The 20309-nt window shown below is 39.5% G+C and overlaps 1 protein-coding gene across 1 annotated transcript in view; it reads right to left on the bottom strand.

Moving 5' to 3' along the window:
- COL9A1 (collagen type IX alpha 1 chain) overlaps positions 1 to 20309 on the bottom strand; it is a 90449-nt gene that overhangs the window by 33401 nt on the left and 36739 nt on the right. Inside the window, exons 14-29 of the mRNA XM_044924570.2 lie at positions 19772 to 19795; positions 19353 to 19406; positions 18085 to 18138; positions 17414 to 17446; positions 16634 to 16690; positions 14656 to 14709; positions 9946 to 9999; positions 8592 to 8645; positions 5667 to 5720; positions 4220 to 4273; positions 4052 to 4105; positions 3869 to 3922; positions 3032 to 3085; positions 1922 to 1966; positions 851 to 904; positions 695 to 748 (exon numbers count right to left, since the gene is read on the bottom strand). Coding sequence (XP_044780505.2) covers positions 695 to 748; positions 851 to 904; positions 1922 to 1966; positions 3032 to 3085; positions 3869 to 3922; positions 4052 to 4105; positions 4220 to 4273; positions 5667 to 5720; positions 8592 to 8645; positions 9946 to 9999; positions 14656 to 14709; positions 16634 to 16690; positions 17414 to 17446; positions 18085 to 18138; positions 19353 to 19406; positions 19772 to 19795 — 807 coding nt within the window. The remainder of the gene's footprint in view (positions 1 to 694; positions 749 to 850; positions 905 to 1921; positions 1967 to 3031; positions 3086 to 3868; positions 3923 to 4051; positions 4106 to 4219; positions 4274 to 5666; positions 5721 to 8591; positions 8646 to 9945; positions 10000 to 14655; positions 14710 to 16633; positions 16691 to 17413; positions 17447 to 18084; positions 18139 to 19352; positions 19407 to 19771; positions 19796 to 20309) is intronic.

Genomic DNA, 20309 nt, shown 5'->3' with positions numbered 1-20309 from the left:
GTCAGACACGACTGAGTGACTGAACTGACCTGAACTGATAGAATTGAATGTTATTTGACAATGAAAAGGCATTAAGTACTGATACATGGTGCAGCACAGAAGAACCGTGAAGCATTATGCTGAGAGAAGCCAGTCATTAAAAAATCCACATATTGCATGATTTTATTTATATGAAATTTCCAGAACAGGCAAATCCATAGAAAGTGAATGACTGGTTTTCTAGTGTTAAAAGGGAAGGAGGGGAAATGTTGAATCTGCAAGTGGATCTGAGTTTCTTTTTGAGGTGATGGAAACATTTTAAAGCAGACTGTGGTGACGGCTGCACAGTTGTGCAAATGCACTAACCTCGATGGATCGTACACTTTAAACGGGTGACTTATATAGTATATGAAGAATATCTCAATAGAGCTGTTTTATATTATCGTAAAATACTTCCTTCAACATGGGACAAGAGTAGAAAGGTTCATCATGTTTCTTTTTTTTAAATATTTCATCTTTATTTCCACTTTCTGGAGAAAAAAAGCATATTGTATATCTAAATAGCATTCCTGTTTCATTGGTTAATCGGGATTAGCAAATGTCAGAAGGCATTTGTGGATGAGTGACTGGAGGAATGAATAAAGGAAGAAAGGAGGGAGAGAGAGGGGAGCAGAGGAGGCAGTCTGGGAGGGGTCTGCAGAGAAGGAATACTCACAGAAAGGCCCCGGGGTCCTCGGGGTCCCACTTCTCCGGGCGGCCCCTGGCGGCCCTGTTATGAAGAAGGCAGGCAGAGAAAGAGTTAAACTCCCCAACCCTTTGCTTCGCCATGACAACAGGTTACAAGGCTTGAAAAGGGAACTTAGGATCTTACCGGTTTGCCAGAATTCCCCAATTGACCGGGCTTCCCTGGAGCACCTGTGTTACCCTGAAGGTAGAACACAGTAATTCAGACTAATTCAGAAAGTAAATAAGCAGAACGATCATCCTGACTTGCGCAGACCGGGTCTTTCCTACTCTTAGACAGCATTAACTTCCTGATTTTACCCTGAGAACTTGGGAGGATGTGGACTCTCTTTCTTGGTGTATACATCAAAGTTCTTTAGATTTAGGATACTGTTTTATCATTCCTGGAAGTATGATAAGGTGTCAAAAATGTTAAAAAGTGAAGGTCAAATGTCAAAACAGGAAGGCCTTTAGCCAGACAAGAATAAGAGAGGCTTTTTCTTTTTTTACAATATTAGTTATATATGCCTTTCTTTATCATTTCCACCTCCAATACACTTCTTTGAGCCATTTTAACCTAACAATGACACCACTAAAATTGTACAGGATCGTGCCAGCATGAGGAAACAAGGGAGGTGCCCGCGAGCTCCGGGGAGAGCAGGTATCTGGGATGCCATCTCCACCATCAATTGCTCATGGTCTGCTACTGGGGGGCACCTCAGCTCAAGACTGTCTGGGCCACTATGACCGAAAGGCTGGAGCCACGTAATTCTACATTAGTCACAGTGAATCTGTTTTATTTAAAGTAAAGCTATATTTTGCAAATTTTTCTTTTAACTATTGTTTTTAAGTGCTTGCATATAAGCACCTAACATTGATTATTCTGTGAACAATATGCTTAATATCTTTAAGTTTCAGCTAAATCATTTTAATATTCATTGACAAAACCTCTGTCGTTTAATAATACCTTCCCTATTTTAAGTGGTAAAGAGCAATGAAACCTCTGTTTTACAGTGGCAAAGGATGACTCTTTCAAGAAGGAAGTCTGATCAGTAACACTTTGTCAAAGTACTCTTTCTGCAGCTGCAGTTCTCTTTGATTTCTCCTTAAGGTCAAATATAAATTCAAAGGCAGGTTGGAACTATTTTAAATGATAAAATAGCTCAGTAAAAGAATAAAAATAGAGAAAAATATTAACTGCAAAGTTTTCATCTTTTACCTTTTCACCAGCAACACCCTTTGCACCAGGAAGTCCAGGTATACCCTGAAAGAATGCACATGGAACGTGTGTTCAATCACCTCATCTGAAAACCGTGAGATGCCAAGCCCACTGCACACTGCCAAGGGGCTGAGGGCATCATGACAACCTCAAAGCTGCAGTGCCAGGGAGGGCCTCCCGAGTTTCCCAATTCTGAACTTACAGACCTATCCACAATATCCACAAGCCACAGACTACAGATCTATCCACAAGATACAGACCTATCCACAAGCCACAAGACTTTGGCTTGTTGTGTCTGAACACCCTGGAAGCAAATTCTAGCTCTAAACTAAAGTTACTTTTTAAGGATGAACTTCCAAATTAGTATCTGGTACTATTTTCAGGTCAACAGGAACTCTTCCTGGCATGATTTCATGTACAGAATACAAAACAGGAACCTGTCAGTAAAGCTCAGCTGCAAGTAGAAAAACAGAATGGCAGGAAAATCCTGGGTCTAACTGAGATTTGGTGCTATCTGGAGGCCTAATATTCTCTGATTATTTTTAAAGTGTCAGATATCATAATAAACCAGAGGGCAGTCCTCAATACTACCAAGAAGCCCCTTTAACTTGAAATATGTGCCTCCAAAGAGCCAAGAAAACACATAGGTTAATCCACATGAACTTCCTGCCACAGTAATGCAGGAAAACACCAATTTGAATAATTCAAAATAGCACACAATCTAAAGAAAAATCTTATGGCTCACATGGTTCCCCGAACATACTCTCAACCTTATGGCTCAACCCCGGTCCTAGGGCTTCAGAACTAGTTAAAGTAGGAGGAAGTATGAAGCCCAGACCACAGCTCATGGTTGGTGAAATGATATAAAGAAAACTGAGTGAACTAAACAGAGGAATGGATGCAAAATATAAAGCTAAATCTTAGTGTGGTTATTGGAGAAATAACTAGTTTTTTGGAGAAAAAGTACAAAAATGTACAACTGTAAAAACACAAAATTAAAGCATCTTTTCTTCCCCAGAACTTATCAAAACATACATGTTTTCTCCCCCAAATGCGCATGTTCAAAATATGTATATAAAACAATCAACATTTAAATACTCAAATACTTACAGGTAACCCCTGCAAACCTGCTTCACCAGGAGGCCCGGGTTTCCCTGGTTCCCCCTGAAAAAAAAAGTTTTTGTTGAACCTGGATGAACGATTGTCTTTAAGAAAAGGAAAGACAAAAACCTTCTAAGCAAAAGGGTTATCTGCATAGCTGACCTTACGTGCACTTTTATAATGTGACCTTGCTCAGGATGGGAAGGTGGGATAGGACTTAGGATGGAAATGCCATCAAAATATGTGATTTCCTTCTGCCTACATTCATCAACAAGGCAGTTTTACTGAGCTTCTGAAAATAAGCAAACATTCTTTTTGTTGTGTTTTTTTTTAATTGAAGTATAGTTGATTTACAATGCTGTATTAATTTCTGCTGTACAACAAAGTGACTAATATACACATGTGTAGATTCTTTTTAATATTCTTTTCCATTATGGCTTATCCCAGGAGACTCAATATAGTTCCCTGTGCTATACAGTAGGATCTTATTGTTTATCCATTCTATATATAATAGTTTGCATCCACCAACCCCAAACTGCTAGTTCTTCCCTCCCCCATGGCAACCACAAGTCTGTTCTCCATGTCTGTGGGTCTGTTTCTGGCTGGTAGATAAGTTCATTTGTGCCATATTTTAGATCCCACATGTAAGTGATATTATATGGTGTTTGCCTTTCTCTTTCTGACTTCTAAAAAGTATTTTGAATTGACCCTTGATGTAAAAAACTAGAAGGAGGGAAAAAAGCCAAAGCCAGCTCAGTAAATGTCCCAGTGACATAGTGATGGAAGCTCCTTGGCGGGCCAGGGAGGAGACCACCTCATCACCCTGAGACTAAATTGCATGCCTACCTTTGTTCCCGGCATTCCAGGTATCCCGTCACGGCCATCCACACCTGGCAAGCCCTAAAGATGCACAAAGAAACACAGTTTCCCTTAGAAACACATCCCTCTTCCTTTCATTCTTTTCTAGAGTTTTATTACGATAACCACTTTGAAGAAAGAGCTTGATGACTACTACAACTCAGGACCTACCGTGTCCCCTTTGGGCCCAGGGAGACCAGGAATTCCTGGAGAACCTTGTGGCCCCTGCAGGGCAGAGGGAGGAGACAGAACAGAGACAGTTACCACGTGTACTCAGGTCACGTCAAGGAGATCCGCACGACCTCCATGCTGGTGGTGATTAACGCAGATTCGACTCACTCTGTCTCCCTTGGGACCTATTTCTCCTGGAGGTCCTCGCTGTCCTTGGTCACCCTGCATGAAAATAAAATTGTGTTCATGTGAGCAGAAGTAACTTATTGATAGTCTTTTGAAATGATAAAATTCTATCCAAATTATCTTACATTGCTCTTTCATCTCAATGGCTTTGATTTATCATGGATGCCTCAAGAAACCTTTTTATAAAAACTATATTCTCCTAAAAATTGATATTACCATAAAGATCACCAAGACTTACATGTCAATCGGTTTCATTGTAAATGCATAATGCTTCTGCACTCTTTGGATAAATAGGTATAATAAAATCAGGGTCCACACTGCAGGTAGCCTTGACATCAGGAACTTTGTCCACACATCCTCTAGCCTCACTGACTATCATGGTGGGTTGAGGTTTGGATGAGTTGCCAACCTTTTCTTTGTATTTTACTTACTTCCCAAGTCAATAATAATGATTTCTGTCAGAACTATCCAGCTGATGCTGATACATGGTCAGGCGGTAACAGATGAGAGGATGTGTCTTCCTAAAATATGGCTTTGGTTGAATTGCTGAGCTGCTCTGAAACCTCAAACAGCTTCCGATTGCTACCAGATCACTTACGATTGCCCGGATTGGCATAAAACATTCTATAACGAGCTTCTGCCTTGTCTATTCCAGCTCATCTTCTAACAGGAGCTCCACACTCAGGCAGTGGCAGCCCTACAGCAGCACAACCCCATCACCCCAACAGGGCTGCTCCCCACCTGTCCTTGCTGCTCTATCCCACCTCACACATGTCTGCAGGTCCACCTTCCTCTAAGGTCTGCTTGGCACACCATGTCTGCAGGTTGATCTTATGAGGTTATCCCCCAATTACATTCTTTCTTTCCCACTGGACCTTGACAGTTGGAAATTCTATTTCACTTACACCTTTTCAACTTTTTAAAGTGGTATGAGTGAGTATCAATGAACCATTTTTGGTTTATTTACTTCCAGAAAAGGTGTGAGGCAGTCCACAATAAGGACACATCTACACATGGCCATCAAAATATCAAATAATTAGATCAGAAATCATATGAGAGGAAAAGCATAGAACTACCCAAGAAATTAAAATGAGAGAGTTACTGTGACTCCTGGCATCCTGGCAACCAGAGTGAAAGGGAAAAACACAGCAAGCAAAAAAAAAAAAAAAAAACAATTTGACTAAACTTATGAGAAAAACAAGACCCATGTCAAGTCAGAAGAACATTTCTCTTTACAAAAGAAAAAAAGAAAGATGCTTGACTTAATTTTTAAAATTTTAGTAAATACAAAAACTATTGCCCATTTTTCCACTTGATTCATATATAATGATACCTGCACACATACATACATACATATATTAATAGCAAAAAAATCTACCATTGATCATTGCTAAAAAATCTATCAGTGGATCCCATGAAAAGTACTTACAGGTGCACCAGGGAGCCCTTGAGGCCCAGGTTCTCCATCTAAACCCCGAGCACCCTGCAAATAAACAAGACAACAAAAATGAACTCGAGATCAGTCATGCATGCTAAGGGTATTTCAGTCTTTCTAAAGAATTTCAACAGCCAGATAAGAAAGAGGCTTTGTGTCTTGTGTTGCAGTATATCCTGATATTCATCAGTGAACCCAAGGAGTATTTAATCAGAAACCTCAGTGGTGAAAACACTAGTTTACATCTTCTCATTCCATCAAAAGTACTACACCCAATCTTTGATACCACCTTGGATATCTTAAATGAACAAACACAATACCCACTCCTGATTGCTGATGTGAGCTACTTACTGAGAGAACCTGGAAAGCCTATTGGGAAGGTTTGATCATCATGCTCTGGGGTTCCTAGGACCGCAGTGGGAATTCATTGATGATGAAGACCAAGGCGCCACCTAAATAGCAGTTGCCCTGGACCCCGCAGCTGCCACACCCAGGAGAGAGATTTCCGTGACTCTGGATTCCCACCCAGATTTAGAATCAGGACTCCAGGCTTGTGATTTGGAGGAATAAAGTGCAAAAAAGATGTGAGCATCCCCTCTTCCACCCTGAATAGACAGTAGGTTCAGTTTGTGTAAAGTGAATTGATCTGTTTTCTCCACAATAGCTTCACCCTACCAAGTGATGCTGGCTAAAAACTACAGAGCTTGATAAATCTAATTATCCTGAAATTATCTCTGACTTCCTTATCTGTGGTACACATCCCCTCCTTATTTTCATTATAAGGATCAAAACATGATTTCAAAACAAAAATATGGGGATTTTAGTGCTCTCCATCTATGCTACATGGTAAAAATACAGCCCCCTCCCCTTGTTGAAATCTTTTTCTCATTTACCACTTGTATGAGAAGGCAGATGGGCACTTGAAGAGAACAATCCCTCTCCTAATGAACAGGCTTGGGAGAAGGAGATGATGAAAGAAATTAAAAAAAAAAAAAAAAAAAAAAAACAGTCACAAAGGTATTGGGTAGATGTTAAGCCAAGAAAACCAGGTGGATGGTGTCTGCAATAAGAATTAAAAATTAGAAAACCTTTGATAGAAGGTTCAGGCATGGGTAGAATCAAAGAAGAAGCAGAGATACCTACAGAGCCTTGAAACTCTTTCATCCCTAAAAACTGGAATAGAGCAGAAAGTGTTCTCCATCCACCAGGAAGGAAGAAGTTTGGGAGACCTGAAAAAGCCTTTGAATTCATAGCTCGTGTTGCTCGGAGGTAGCAGAGCCGGCCCTCGTATTACAGAAAGGCTTTGATGCCTCTCTCTTTCTCTCTCTCTCTCATTGCTGTTCAGCACCAGCTCAGACCTAAACTGCTGTTACTAGGTAACCACAGCATGGGTCTGAGGTCACCAGAAGAGCTTTTTTTCTTTTTACCGAAAGCAATCTGACCACAGTCAGAGGCAATGAGAAAATTTTGAAAACTACCAAGTAGCAAAATACCTCAAATAAAGAGCACATCAACAACGGTAACTGATTCCAAAATAAGGGTCACATATTTTAGGAGATGATTTAAACCCAGAAAACAAGCAAAAGCCTGGGTATCCGCAACTTCAAAATAAATGGGATTTGTTACTTGGTAACAGAAGAGCACCGACAAAATGTGACCTAAGGTAACATGAATACAGAAATATAAAAGTATGTTTTTAAAAACAGGATGCTTTTAGAAAAGAAACGTTCCACAGGAGATGAAAGAGGGAGCCAAGTACAATGAGAAAACCTAAAGAGACAGAGAAAAAGTTGAAAAAAAATGACACTGAAGGAATTATTCACTGCTTATTCACAAAGCAATTCCTTCAATCCACAAAACTGTGCATCTGTTTTCTTAGAAGGTTGGAGTTCTTTTACTGAGCGCCTGCAGTGTGCACGTTCTCCTTTTCTGGTTGTGAATGACAGGCTGTGTGCTTCTGTCTAGAGCAACAAGGATTAGTTTCAGAGGTTCTGTGAAGAATAAGGTGAGGGTCAGACGGGGTGATGGGCAAAGTGCCTTCTTCTTAATTTTCTGCTGCTGCTGCTACTGCTAAGTCGCTTCAGTCGTGTCCGACTCTGTGCGACCCCATAGACGGCAGCCCACCAGGCTCCTCCGTCCCTGGGATTCTCCAGGCAAGAATACTGGAGTGGGTTGCCATTTCCTTCTCCAATGCATGAAAGTGAAGTCGCTCAGTCGTGTCCGACTCCTAGGCACCCCATGGACTGCAGCCTACCAGGCTCCTCCGTCCATGGGATTTTCCAAGCAATAGTACTGAAGTGGGTTGCCGCTGCCTTCTCTCTTAATTTTCTGAAGCCCTACAAACGGGTTTTCTTAGTAGACTTTCTTAAAAAGTGCAGACCGTTTTTTTAAAATCCGAGGGGTTAGACACACCCCCTCACTCATGTAAACACACGCACACAGAGCAAGAAACATTTCTGAGCTCATCATGAACGTTCAAGTTTGAGCCATTTTCACATTTGTTATCCACTCAGCCAAGCAACCCCCGCCCTGCCCTCTCCACCAATGACCACGCCTCCTCCGTCTGGCCAGGCACTCTGTCTTCCCCTTCTCCACCCTCCTCCGCCTCTGCCCTGCACCCCAGGTACTCTGTCAGTGTCAGCTACTGACAATAACAAGATAGGACATACAACAGCCTGCTTACCCCTGCTTACCCTCAATAACTTCAGATACACAGTACATAACAAGTATCCTGTGGATGACTCATTTCTATCATCTATGTTTATAACAGAAATGTAAGAATCTAACCAAACTTCTACAAAGCACCCAATAAGAGATAAAAAAAATGTGATGCTGTTGAAGATAAGAAGATATTCTTAAACGGCCCAAAACATAAACATTTAGGTGTATTTATTTTGATGATCAGCACCATCATCTTACCTTTTCCCCTTTCTCGCCAGCTACGCCGGTGATGCCTCTCAAACCTTGAGCTCCCTTGAAAAGTAAACAAAAAGAGAGAGAAGTACATTCTTTGAGCTGAAGCACATATGCTTTGATGTCATCACAAAAGCTGATCCAGAAGAAGGATGCTATCATAACCAAAAGTAACAATGAGAAGAGAGACACGCTTTCCTAAGTTAGAAGAAAAATCCAAAAGGAATTCTGCTGGTGATAAAACTCTTTTTTAAAAATTCTGGAGATTTATACAAATCTGGAATAATGACTGAACACAAAAAGAAAATACCATTAGCATAAAAGAATTATGATAAAGTATTTTTGACTTTTAACTCACACACAGAATTCACTGCCACCTTTGCCTCCTCTGTGGTTTGTAACTTGGTTACATGTCACAGGGTAGTGATTTTAAACCTTGGAGTAACTTGTCCCCACCAATGTATGCCATCCAAGGCAATTGGGCTCCCGAGGTAGCCCAGGAAAGCTTCTTCCTATAGATATAGCTGGGGTCTCCATCAATCACTTGCTATCACTCTTTGTTACACTGTTTCTACAATAAAAGATACTCTGAATTTCAGTTTGGGGCAGTAGGAGCCCATCTTATTATCCCTTCTCAGGCACAGCAGTGGGTAATCCTCAAACTGAGGATGCAAGGTGTTATTTCTAGAATCCGCTTCAATCCTGAATGTTACCATTCTAGACTTCTGGCCCCACAGCTGCAGGGATCTAGAAACAGATGCTGTAGACATGCTCCCTGGGGAACAACAGGGGCAGACACGCCATCAGGAAAGCGGGCTGGCCACTTCCAGACAACTTGCTAACTGTCCACACTGGCTTAAGACAAATGGGCTCTAGGCCAGTCATTTCCCTGTGCTCTCACTGCCCCTACACCAGCTCTGTTTTACATCCAGGTCAGTCCCAGTCTACAGTCTCTGTAGAACAGTTAGGAACGGCCTAAAATATACATTTCAAGATGATCAGCTCAGGACACAAAATGAGATGTGGCCAAATCAGATTAAAGAGGCTCCCTTACTGACTGCGGCTCACTTCCTGACTCTGAACATAAATCATAAAGAATTGCAGAAATATTTGAGTCAATAGCAGAGACATGGGAATGACATGTATTATCTCTCAAGGAGAGCTTTTGCATAAATATTCCAAAAAGCATACTTTTTACAAATCTGTATGTTCCTTGACAGATGCTGTATTTTATATAAAAAGTGAAAAAACTGTGAATTTTACAGAAATATTTTTGCATGTCCTCTCCCAAACTGCAGAAGTAATGACATCCTCCAGTGACCACTGGGATCATGCAGCGTAAGACTGAAAAATACTTAACCGGAGGTCCTTGAGCTCCAACTTCTCCCAGTTCACCCTGGTCCCCTTCTTCACCCTGAAAAGCAACACAGAGTAGGGCTTCAAATGCTATTCCAGGAATTGACCTGAAGTGGGCTCAGTCTAACTCTGCACCCCCTGAATTAGTCTATTATACTTTCTTAAATCATTTTATAAGAGTAATTCATATTAACTGAAGACTATTCAGAAAATACAAACAAGTATAGAAATAAAGTCACCCCAATCCCACTTTTCAACTATAAACACCAGTAACATTTTAGATGCTATTCTTTCCAAAATTTTCCTAAAGAGGGAGAGAGGAGGAGAGGGAGGGAGGAAGAGACAGACACTGAGACACAGAGGAAGGGTGTGTATGCATTCAGGTACTGTGTGTGTGTGTGTGGTGGGTGTATTATTAGGGAAGTGTGACCACACTACACAAACTTTTCCATAAACTATATTTCTATTATGATTTTCATTTTAATTTTTTATTACAGTTTTCACACCATGCACAATTTTTTAATTTATTTAAATCAGTCTTTTCTTCCATGACTTCTACCTTTGGTGTCACCCTTATAAAAGCCTTATCTGCCTCCCAAAAATAAATAAATATTCATCTATATTTTTCTTCTAGTAATTTTATACATATCATTTAATTTCTTATGTAGAAATCTTCAATTATCAGTAATTTATTTTTATATAAACATAAAGTAGAAATCTCTTTTTTCCTTCTTCCTGTTGTTATACAGTCGCTAAGTCGTGTCTGACTCTTTGTGACTCCATGGACTGTAGCACGCCAGGCTTCCCTGTCCCTCACTGCCTCCCGGAGTTTGCTCAGGTTCATGTCCTTTGAATCAGTGATGTCATCCAACCGTCTCATCCTCTGCTGCCCTCTTCTCCTTTTGCCTTCAATCTTTCCCAGCATCAGAGTCTTTTCTAATGAGTCGGCTCTTCGCATCAGGTAGCCACAGTATTGGAGCTTCAGCTTCAGCACCAATCCTTCCAATGAATATTCAGGGTTGATTTCCTGTAGGATGGACTGGTTTGATCTCCTCACTGTCCAAGAGACTCTCAAAGTCTTTTCCAGCATCACAGTCTGAAAGCATCAGTTCTTTGGCGCTCAGTCTTCTTCATGGTCCAACACTCACATCCATACATGACCACTGAAAAAACCATAGCTTTCACTAGATGGACCTCTGTCGGCAAAGTGATGACTTTGTTTTTTAATACACTGTCTAGGTTTGTCACAGCTTTCCTTCCAAGAAGCAAGCATCTTCTATTTTCAGGGCTGCAGTTACCATCTGCAGTGATTTTAGAGCCCAAGAAGAGAAAATCTGTCTTTGCTTCCCCTTTTTCCCCTTCTATTTTCCTTCTTACTGGCACTCTATTCAATAGCATTTACTGAATAATAAATTCTCCCCACATAGGTTGGAAAATTCATCTTTAACATGTATTAAATTGATAAATATACTTGTTTGTAGACTTCCTATTAAGCTCTACTGGTTTACTATATGATGTTGTCAACACCACAACATTTTAATTATTGAGATTCTATAACACATTTTAATCTTTGGTTGGGAGAATTAATTTACTCTTATTTTTCATTTACAGTTACTCTTTTTCAGGTTTTCCTAAATGTATACCCTTAGACATGAACTTTAGAATTGTTGGGCGGATCTTCACCAAAAAAGGCTGCTTGCTTTGTATTAGAACTTCATTAAATTAATAGAATATATACAGAAATAATCTTTACAATACTGAATCTTTCCATTGTGGAACTCAGTATATCTTCTGATTTGGTCAAAATGTTTCCTGTTTCTTTCCATCAATAAAGTTTTGTTCTTTTCTTCAGATTGAATACTTAAGTGTGTTCTAAGGTATTTTGAGTATCTGGTGGCTACTACCGATGGACTCCTCTTTCATCATGTTTTCTAGTTATTCCTTTGACTTTTTATATCAGTTATATGATCTCTGATACATGTGTTTTTACTTTATTTATTTATTTGGCTGTACCAGATTTCAGCTGCAGCATGTGAGATCTAGCTCCTTGATGAGGGATCAAACTCAGGCTCCCTGAATTGCACTGGGTCGGTCCCAGGGCCTGGACCACCAGGGAAGTCCCTCTGATATATTTTTAAATGTTAGGATATTCTAAACAGAAATCCAAGTACTACTATTTCTTTCAGAAAGATTACTTTATGGATTCTGAAAAAGTCATTTTCTCTCTGACTAGGATTTTGCTTTTTATAATAGATACACTACCCTACATTTCCTATGGTAACAAATAACTTAAATTGTGAAGTTAGTTATTAGAAAAATATCTTGATGTTTAATATATGTACATAATAGTAGATTAAAATCCAATTCTATTGTTTATTACATGCTTCAATTCACTCATTTTCTTGTTCCACAGGCTGCAACTTTGTATTTGGAGATTTTTTTTTTCACACATACACAAAGAAATACCAAAAGAAATTAGTAGCAGTATTAATACAGAACATTTGGCCACACAAAGCAAAGAACTAGGCTATACCTAAATCATTTACACTTGATTTCTGAATAAACTCTGAGAGTCTTTTATAGTGTATTTTGTTAGTTCATGGAGTGGATAATCAAAACATGTATAATTAAATACTACTTGTATTTCCCCACCTAAGTATAAAACAACAGTGATTATAATTTTTCATTAGTAGATCTTGGGGTATTTTCCTACTGATTCTTGTTAAAACTTAGAGTAACATAGTCGATTTAAATATTTTACCAACAGGCGAAAAGCACACAGTAACTAATCAATAACCATAAAGCTAAATGACAAATTTAGGAATAGCAATTTATTATCATTCTACTGAAAGTTTTTTTGATGGTTCATTCTTAGATTCATAACCAATTTTTTAAAATATTCATTAACTAATTTGTGGAGTAAATTCAATGCAGAATTGTGAATCTGAAAGCAAACTTCAAGACCCTAGTCTTAATTCTTCATCTTTCTGCTTTCAGTTCACAACTAAATGCATCCATTAGCCCTTTCAGGTTTCATTTTCAAGGAGTTATATTATCTTCATAGATCAATTGTCAAAGACAGCCACTGAAAGTTTGAGGGACATAGGCATGTGAAATAAATTAAAGGAACAGTCAACAATTTTTAACTATGAAAAGTTTTTTCATGAAAATTTTGGCCAGTTACCTACCACACCAAGAATTTTGCAGGTTCCCCACTTAAGAAGTTCAGATAACTGGCTTGCATAGGTCTCAAAAATACTAGTTTCATAGGTGAGTAGAGAGACCTCTGATTGACTATTTCATTCCCAAACCCCATGGGATGGGGAAGTGGAAGTTTCCCAAAGAGAAGGGGTCACCAAAAAGAGAGGAAAGGATTCAGGGCATCAAAACAGCAGAAGTCCACTAAATCTGCTTTACTATACATATCACCTCGAGGTGTCTTTCAGTGTGGTTTAATATTCTGTTTCTGTGGTTAGACAATATTCCATTATATGGATATCTCATACTTAAATTAGCCACATCAGACATATTTATTCATTTCTGTGCCCTTAGCCCTTAGAATAAACCCTGGCACATAACAGGGATTAATAAATATTTGTTGATTTTTTTGTTACAAATTTAAAAATTCAATGGAGGAACGGGCACACAGAAAAACATCCAAAATACTTGATGTTTTTATAATTTTCTCCAGTTTGTCATCAAGAATCCACCTGTGATATGCCAGATGAATAAAATGGCTCAACTATTCAGAGCCTAAGTAATAAAAGACTTTTAAAATGTAAGTTCACACTGTAATATGGTACAGGAAATTGGTTTATTTATCTTCATTATCTGAGATTGTTCAATAGTTTTTCCGAAGGAATTCAAGAATATTAGTGCCTGAAGATATTAATAAATTTCTTCTCAAGCTCTTAACCTTGAAAGACAGACTTCTGCCAGCCTGTAAAGGTGTAAATGGACATATTCAACAAAGTCTAGATGACCTACATTAATAAGAACAGTTTGACTTTGTAAAAATATTATGGAATTTACAGGGACAAGTATTCTACCATATAAGAAGTCAAATTCTTAGTTACTCTAAGGCGATTTCATCCTAGTGGACGAAAAAAGACAAATAGGTCACCTTACTTTAAATTTCAGCCTTGCAGGACACGCTAGCTCCACGATAAGTTGTGCTGTGGATTCCAAGTTTCTACCCAAAAAACAATATAAGTGCTATTGCTAACTTCCAGATGACTCAAAGCCTAAGTTATATTGAAATGAAGTCAGAAACAAAAATTATTTCAGAACTTGCGAGGCTATAAGCCAATTATCAAATTCCCTGTTTGCTTGTCTCAGCAACACTTGTCATAAAATTTTACACTTGTCATAAAATTTTGTCTAGTGGAGCGGAACAACCAGCTTGAATAACATTTGACTATCAAAAGCATCAAGGAAAAGAGCTGAGTGTTATTGATTAGAAAAGGAAAGTGAGGGATAGCAACACAGGAAGGAATGAAAGTGTATGGTGCTTTCTTTGTTCTTTTTTTGTAACTGAACAACCTTAGGATATGATGCTTAGTCAGAATATTGATGCATCTACTGAGAACTTGTCAATCATCATTGGAAAAGGAAGGGGCAAAAATCATGCTTTGTTATTCCTTATAAGCCCTTACAATGAAGGTCATTACAACCTCTTAATCACAATGTACCCACTAAATATTCCTGTCCTTACCTTGTGACCTTGTCTTCCAGGTTCACCAATCTCTCCTTTAGCTCCTTTATGACCCTAACAAATGCAAAAATACATATTTATTTCTCATAAAATACATGAGAAATAAATAAATGTGTTGGATTTGACACAGAAAGTGGTCAGATGGCTCATAAAGTGACCTTGCTCCCCTAAATGTAAGTCAACGTGCTGCTAAGAGAAAGGTTATGTCACAAAGAAATGACAGCCTTAGAAGAATTTTAAAACACCATGCGTACTACACGACTGTACATAATAGGTATCAGTTTCAGTTAACAAACTCTGTCCTCAAATAACAAACTCTCCTTTGCCTAGGTCAGTAACTAGATAATGACACTGCCTGCTGGTGTCTAGATCCCTTCTTCCCCAACTTCCTCTTACAGCTGGGTCTCCTCCAACATCAGTAACTCATTCTCCAGAGGTGGACCGCTGACCCACCAGACCAGCTGCCCCCTGCTCTCCAGAGCCTCCTCTGAAAACCCTCTTCCTCCTCTGCACCCATGGCCTTACTCGAGGCAGAAGGGCTTCCCCAGATGTACAACTTTCTGCCTCTTCTTGTGCACAGTTTAAGTACAAATTCAGTTCAGTTCAGTCACTCAGTTGTGTCCAACTCTTTGAGACTCCATGGACTGCAGCACACCAGGCCTCCCTGTCTATCACCAACACCTGGAGTTCACTCAAACTCATGTTCATTCAGTCAGTGATCCCATCCAGCCATCTCATCCTCTGTCGTCCCCTTCTCCTCCCGCCCCCAGTCCCTCCCAGCATCAGGGTCTTTTCCAGTGAGTCAACTCTTCACATGAGGTAGCCAAAGTGTTGGAGTTTCAGCTTCAACATCAGTCCTACCAATGAAAACCCAGGACTGATTTCCTTTAGGATGGACTGGTTTGATCTCCTTGCAGTCCAAGGGACTCTCAAGAGTCTTCTCCAACACCACAGTTCAAAAGCATCAATTCTTCAGCACTCAGCTTTCTTTATGGTCCAACTCTCACGTTCATACACGACTACTGGAAAAACCACAGCCTTGACTAGATGGACATTTGTTAGCAAAGTAATGTCTCTTTTTAAGTGCAAATATACAGCTATAAACAGCAGTCAGCAAAGGCTGCAAAGCACAAGAAACTCCCATCTTTCACTGTCAGGACACCTGTCCTAACACTTTGGATCAGTAACATGAAATAAATGTGAAATAAACATTCCAAACATTGTCTATTAGAGTTTTGTCCTGAAAACCTTTCTTGTTCCAAGGTTCAAGTTTCCATGAAAAATAAGACACCCATCCAGGACCCCGTCTTCTGCATTATGGGCACACACTCAAGCTAACCTTAGAGAAAACTGCAATGGGAAACCCATTGCCTTGGAGTCTTTTGGATCTTGGCACAACTCCCCTGATCCGGAATTTTTCAAAATCATTTCAGACTCATAGACTAGAGAGAGAAAGCCGATTAACCCCAGCATTTGGTATTTATTTCTTTATTCCAATGGGTAATTTTGAAGCAATTATGATGGCAGCATGAGAGAAAAACACATTTGGAAAGTGTCTTTTTTTCCCCTCTATTTTGCACAGTTTTTCCAATTTATTTTGACTAAAACAGTTTGAAATACATTATATGTACAGTCCCTGGCCCCCGTCTCTCACTATTGGAGTAAACTTCTGAACCTTCATCTGGCGTTCTAGAGTCTCTCAATCCAGTGCATTTCATTGATATATCTTCCCTGAGAAACAGAAGCACTGAATAGCCAAGTATCTGTGTCTTGTTAGGGATAGCTGTCAGAGTACCAGTGGGAACTTCCAGGACTGAAAAAGGACCACAGACAAAGCCACCGAATAAGCAACAGACTTGCCTAACCCATCAGAGTGGGGTCTGTGCACGAGCAAGGTCAACGCTTCAAGGAAAGCCTCTGTTTTTCGTATGGATCATACTCTTAAAGACAGAATACAGCACGGACATTATTGTCTTACCCTCATGCCTGGCAGACCTGGGTATCCCGAACGACCCGGTGGGCAGGAATTGGGACACTGCCAGAGAAACAGAAAGAGAGTAACTGAGAGCCTCTGCTTCGTGATAAAATGATACATCTTTTAGGGTTTCCAGGGGCAGAATCCCAATGCAAGCCTATTCATTAAATAACTCTGACTACTCTTTCCTTTTTTATTTACTTGTAAACTCAGAAATATTCCTAGCTTACAGAAACATACAGAGAACATAACAAACCCTTTCCCCATGTATCCACCATCCAGATTTAATGAATACTACTATTTTTCCATATTATTTCAGATTCAATTTGTTCAAGAAATAAAACATTTGCAGACCAACCTCTCCCCCTCCAATCCAACAGCTCTGTCCTAAAGGTCACGTCCCCCACAACAAATGGACCAAAACTGCATTTAGTTCAGTTTTCCTACACTGTTCGAATATCAGTCTATAAGTAAAACAAGTCTCAGAGAGTATTAGTGGACTTAGATCTTCTAAAATTGGAGTGCTCTGGTGAAAGGCAGGTCACCTCCATAAAGTGAAAAAGATTATGGAAAAAGAAAGATAATTCTATAATGAAAAAGTTAGTGTGAGTATGTATAAGTGACCAGTCCACCAGCCCAACAAATTGCTCTCCGATCTGAGTAAAATAAAACTTGAAAATACAATGTATTCTAGCAAGATCATCTTAAAGAGAATTCATCTTCTAAAGAGAATTCCTGATCTTTGACTTAAAACTGTATTTTATTCAAAGGAAAATGTCTTACCAATGGATCTCCATCATGAAAGCCAATTGTTCCCTAAAGTAAAGAAAATGTTAAAGTTAAGAATATAGTGAAATATTTAATTCACTACTAATAATAAAATGTTCATTTGACAAATATAGTAAATGTATTTTTTCAATAAGCTATAAGGAATAAATAGTCTAAGATATGCTAATATTCTAGAAACTTCACTCATGGGTCTATTCTGTTTGGAGAAATCTAAATTTTAGTACATTATTTCTTTCACAGGATTGAAGAGAAGTAAAATGACAGAATAGAAAATATGGACAATTCTGAATCATGTTAAAAATATGGATTATCTCCCAATTAACCTCATTTTGTAAACTGCTCATTGTGTAAATCCTTGATAAAAACTAGTTCATTTGAAAATGTTCCTTTTATATGTCCAAGTTTTGACTATTTGAGAAGTCAAAAGCCTCAAAGCACTTCAAATATAATGTATAAACCATTCCCTTGAAAATCACCTTTCAAATTATTGTGATTTCTCAACTATACTGGCCTTAAAAGATCATGCTCTGAATGAGTGAAAATATCATAGCCATTTTGAAATTTTAGGACAATGATTCAATTTAAAAGCCCTTTCATTTTTGGCTCTTAGGGTTCTATAATCCCAACCTTCAGACACAGAGAAATTCAAACTGCAAACAACTTACACTGGGTCCCGGGGGGCCAGGGGGGCCAGGTGGTCCTCTTTTCCCAGGGTCGCCCTAAGTTATTTGAAAATTGTGACACAGCGGTTATACACACGTCAAGACACAGTGCACAAAACAGGTGAGGTGTGAGAAACTGGCATTCCAACACACCCTGCAGAGCTCAGCCTGCATAGGCCTGCCACCAAAATCAGTGGGTGACCCGCAATCCAATTAGTCCCACAAAGCTAGAAGAATAAAGGAGTTCCTGCCTCATTGAAGTAAGAGAAGGCAGAGGTAGACTTGGGGAAAAGAGCCAGTTCTTCTCTATACACTGATCACTTTACTCTGGAAACACTATGCATTTTTCTAGTTGATATTCAGGGGAACCAGAATAGTCGCTACTGCCAGCGCCGCCCAGCTAAGGGCAGCTCATGCCGGCCTGAAACTGTGAACAGGAAGGCAACCTCTCAGGGCCAGTCAGCGCTGGACTCTTTACCCGGAAGCTGTCCCTCAGTAGGTCACCGCACTCACTTGCAAATGCTACAGAAGAGCAAAGATGGCTAAATACGCCATTCAGATGAAAGTGGATTCCAGCTAGACTTAATCACCAGCGCTTCCTCCCCGCACACCTTGTCCTTCCAAAAGCATCTTACAATCCACTTTATAATCATTTTATACACATTCTTGCATTCAGTAAATAAATTTATCAAACAGCAGCACCTACAGAGAAACTAGATAGGTATATATGTGGCTCCTACTTTCAATGGATTTACTATTATCGATTCTTCAGATAGCATCACTACTTCAAGATTTTTGAAATATTTATTGAATATTAACATCAACTTCTCCCATGCAGTTCAGCTCTCAATTGACTAATGTTCTGTTGGTTCGATTATGATTTTATGATGCTAACATAAATGCACCTGGGAATGATTTTAGACTATTCACTCATTTCATACAGAGAAACTCATACAAAAGACACTGGATCCCAATCCCAACTGAGTCTGTAAAATGAAGGCGACACTTCTTGGCTTAATCACTAATTCTAGAAGTTGGGAAGAAAAGTTCAGCTGAGAACTTTGGGGGGAAAAATTAAAATCACTCTACAAAAATGAGATAGCATTATTACCCTGGTCCCCATCCGCATTATAAACTGGAATTCAACTTATCTGCCGTGTCTTGGATTTGCAGGGGAAACACACATAGGGCAGTTTGCCGTCCCCGGTAACACCTCCTATTAAGTCAGCAAACATCTATCAACGCGCTGTGTTTCTGTGTCTGGTACTCACAATCGGTCCCACACGGCCAAGCTCTCCAGGGAGTCCTGCTCCCCCAGGAGGACCCTGAAATCAACAAATTAGAGGGACATGGTGATTTATGATGTTTTCACAATTTATGACAAGTGATATCAAATACAATAAACAACTGACTCAGAATGATGGGTCTGTGCTAGCTTTGGCTTCCAATGAGACAGCAACTCATCTGACCGAAGAGTAATTACTTAAAATGGAAATTTCTTAAATTAACAGCAATTTCTTAATAAAATACTTTTAGTAGAATAGGGGTGCTGTCATAGTAGCCACCGAAGATCCCTAAGGGGGGACACTGTCAACACCACTGATAGAGCGCCGACTGGAGACGAAGGTTGGGATCTGAGAACAGGCCGTTCTCATAGACTACGTGAAACAAAGCAAGAGACCATACTTACAGGAGGTCCAGGAATACCACGGCCCTAAAAGGTTAAAATAAAAGTTGCTGTGATACAGGACCCATACTTCATGTAAATACAGTAGTTACAGAAGTACCTACAGAGTTACTTCTGCAAATACAGAACTAACTCAGTTCAAAAATAAACTACAAAGTCTATCCCTAAATAAACATAAAATGCTCATTCGAAAAGAAAGGACTGGGTATCCTTACCCAGCAAACTCGGCCCCACTTCTAAATGAAGAAGCTTGCTTCAGCTCCTCAAATGTTCTTTTGATGTCTAGCCTGTAGCTAGCCTGTAGTATTTTTTTCAAACATTTTTTTTTTTTTTTAAAGAAAAGCAAAGTAAAGACAAGCTACTCCAGTATTCTTGCCTGAAGAATCCCATGGACAGAGGAGCCTAACATTATAATAGTCCATAGCATTGCACAGAGTCAGACACGACTAAGTGACTTAGCACAGCAAGTAAAGAGGTCATCCATGCTTGCTGTCAGGAGAATTTACCATTCCTCACAAAGAGGCATATCACAACTGGACTT

This window comes from Bubalus bubalis, chromosome 10 (assembly GCF_019923935.1).
Source record: "Bubalus bubalis isolate 160015118507 breed Murrah chromosome 10, NDDB_SH_1, whole genome shotgun sequence".
NCBI classification, from domain to species: Eukaryota; Metazoa; Chordata; class Mammalia; order Artiodactyla; family Bovidae; genus Bubalus; species Bubalus bubalis.
The sequence above is the reverse complement of the archived record's forward strand: the minus strand, read 5'-3'. Positions and strand labels throughout refer to the sequence as shown.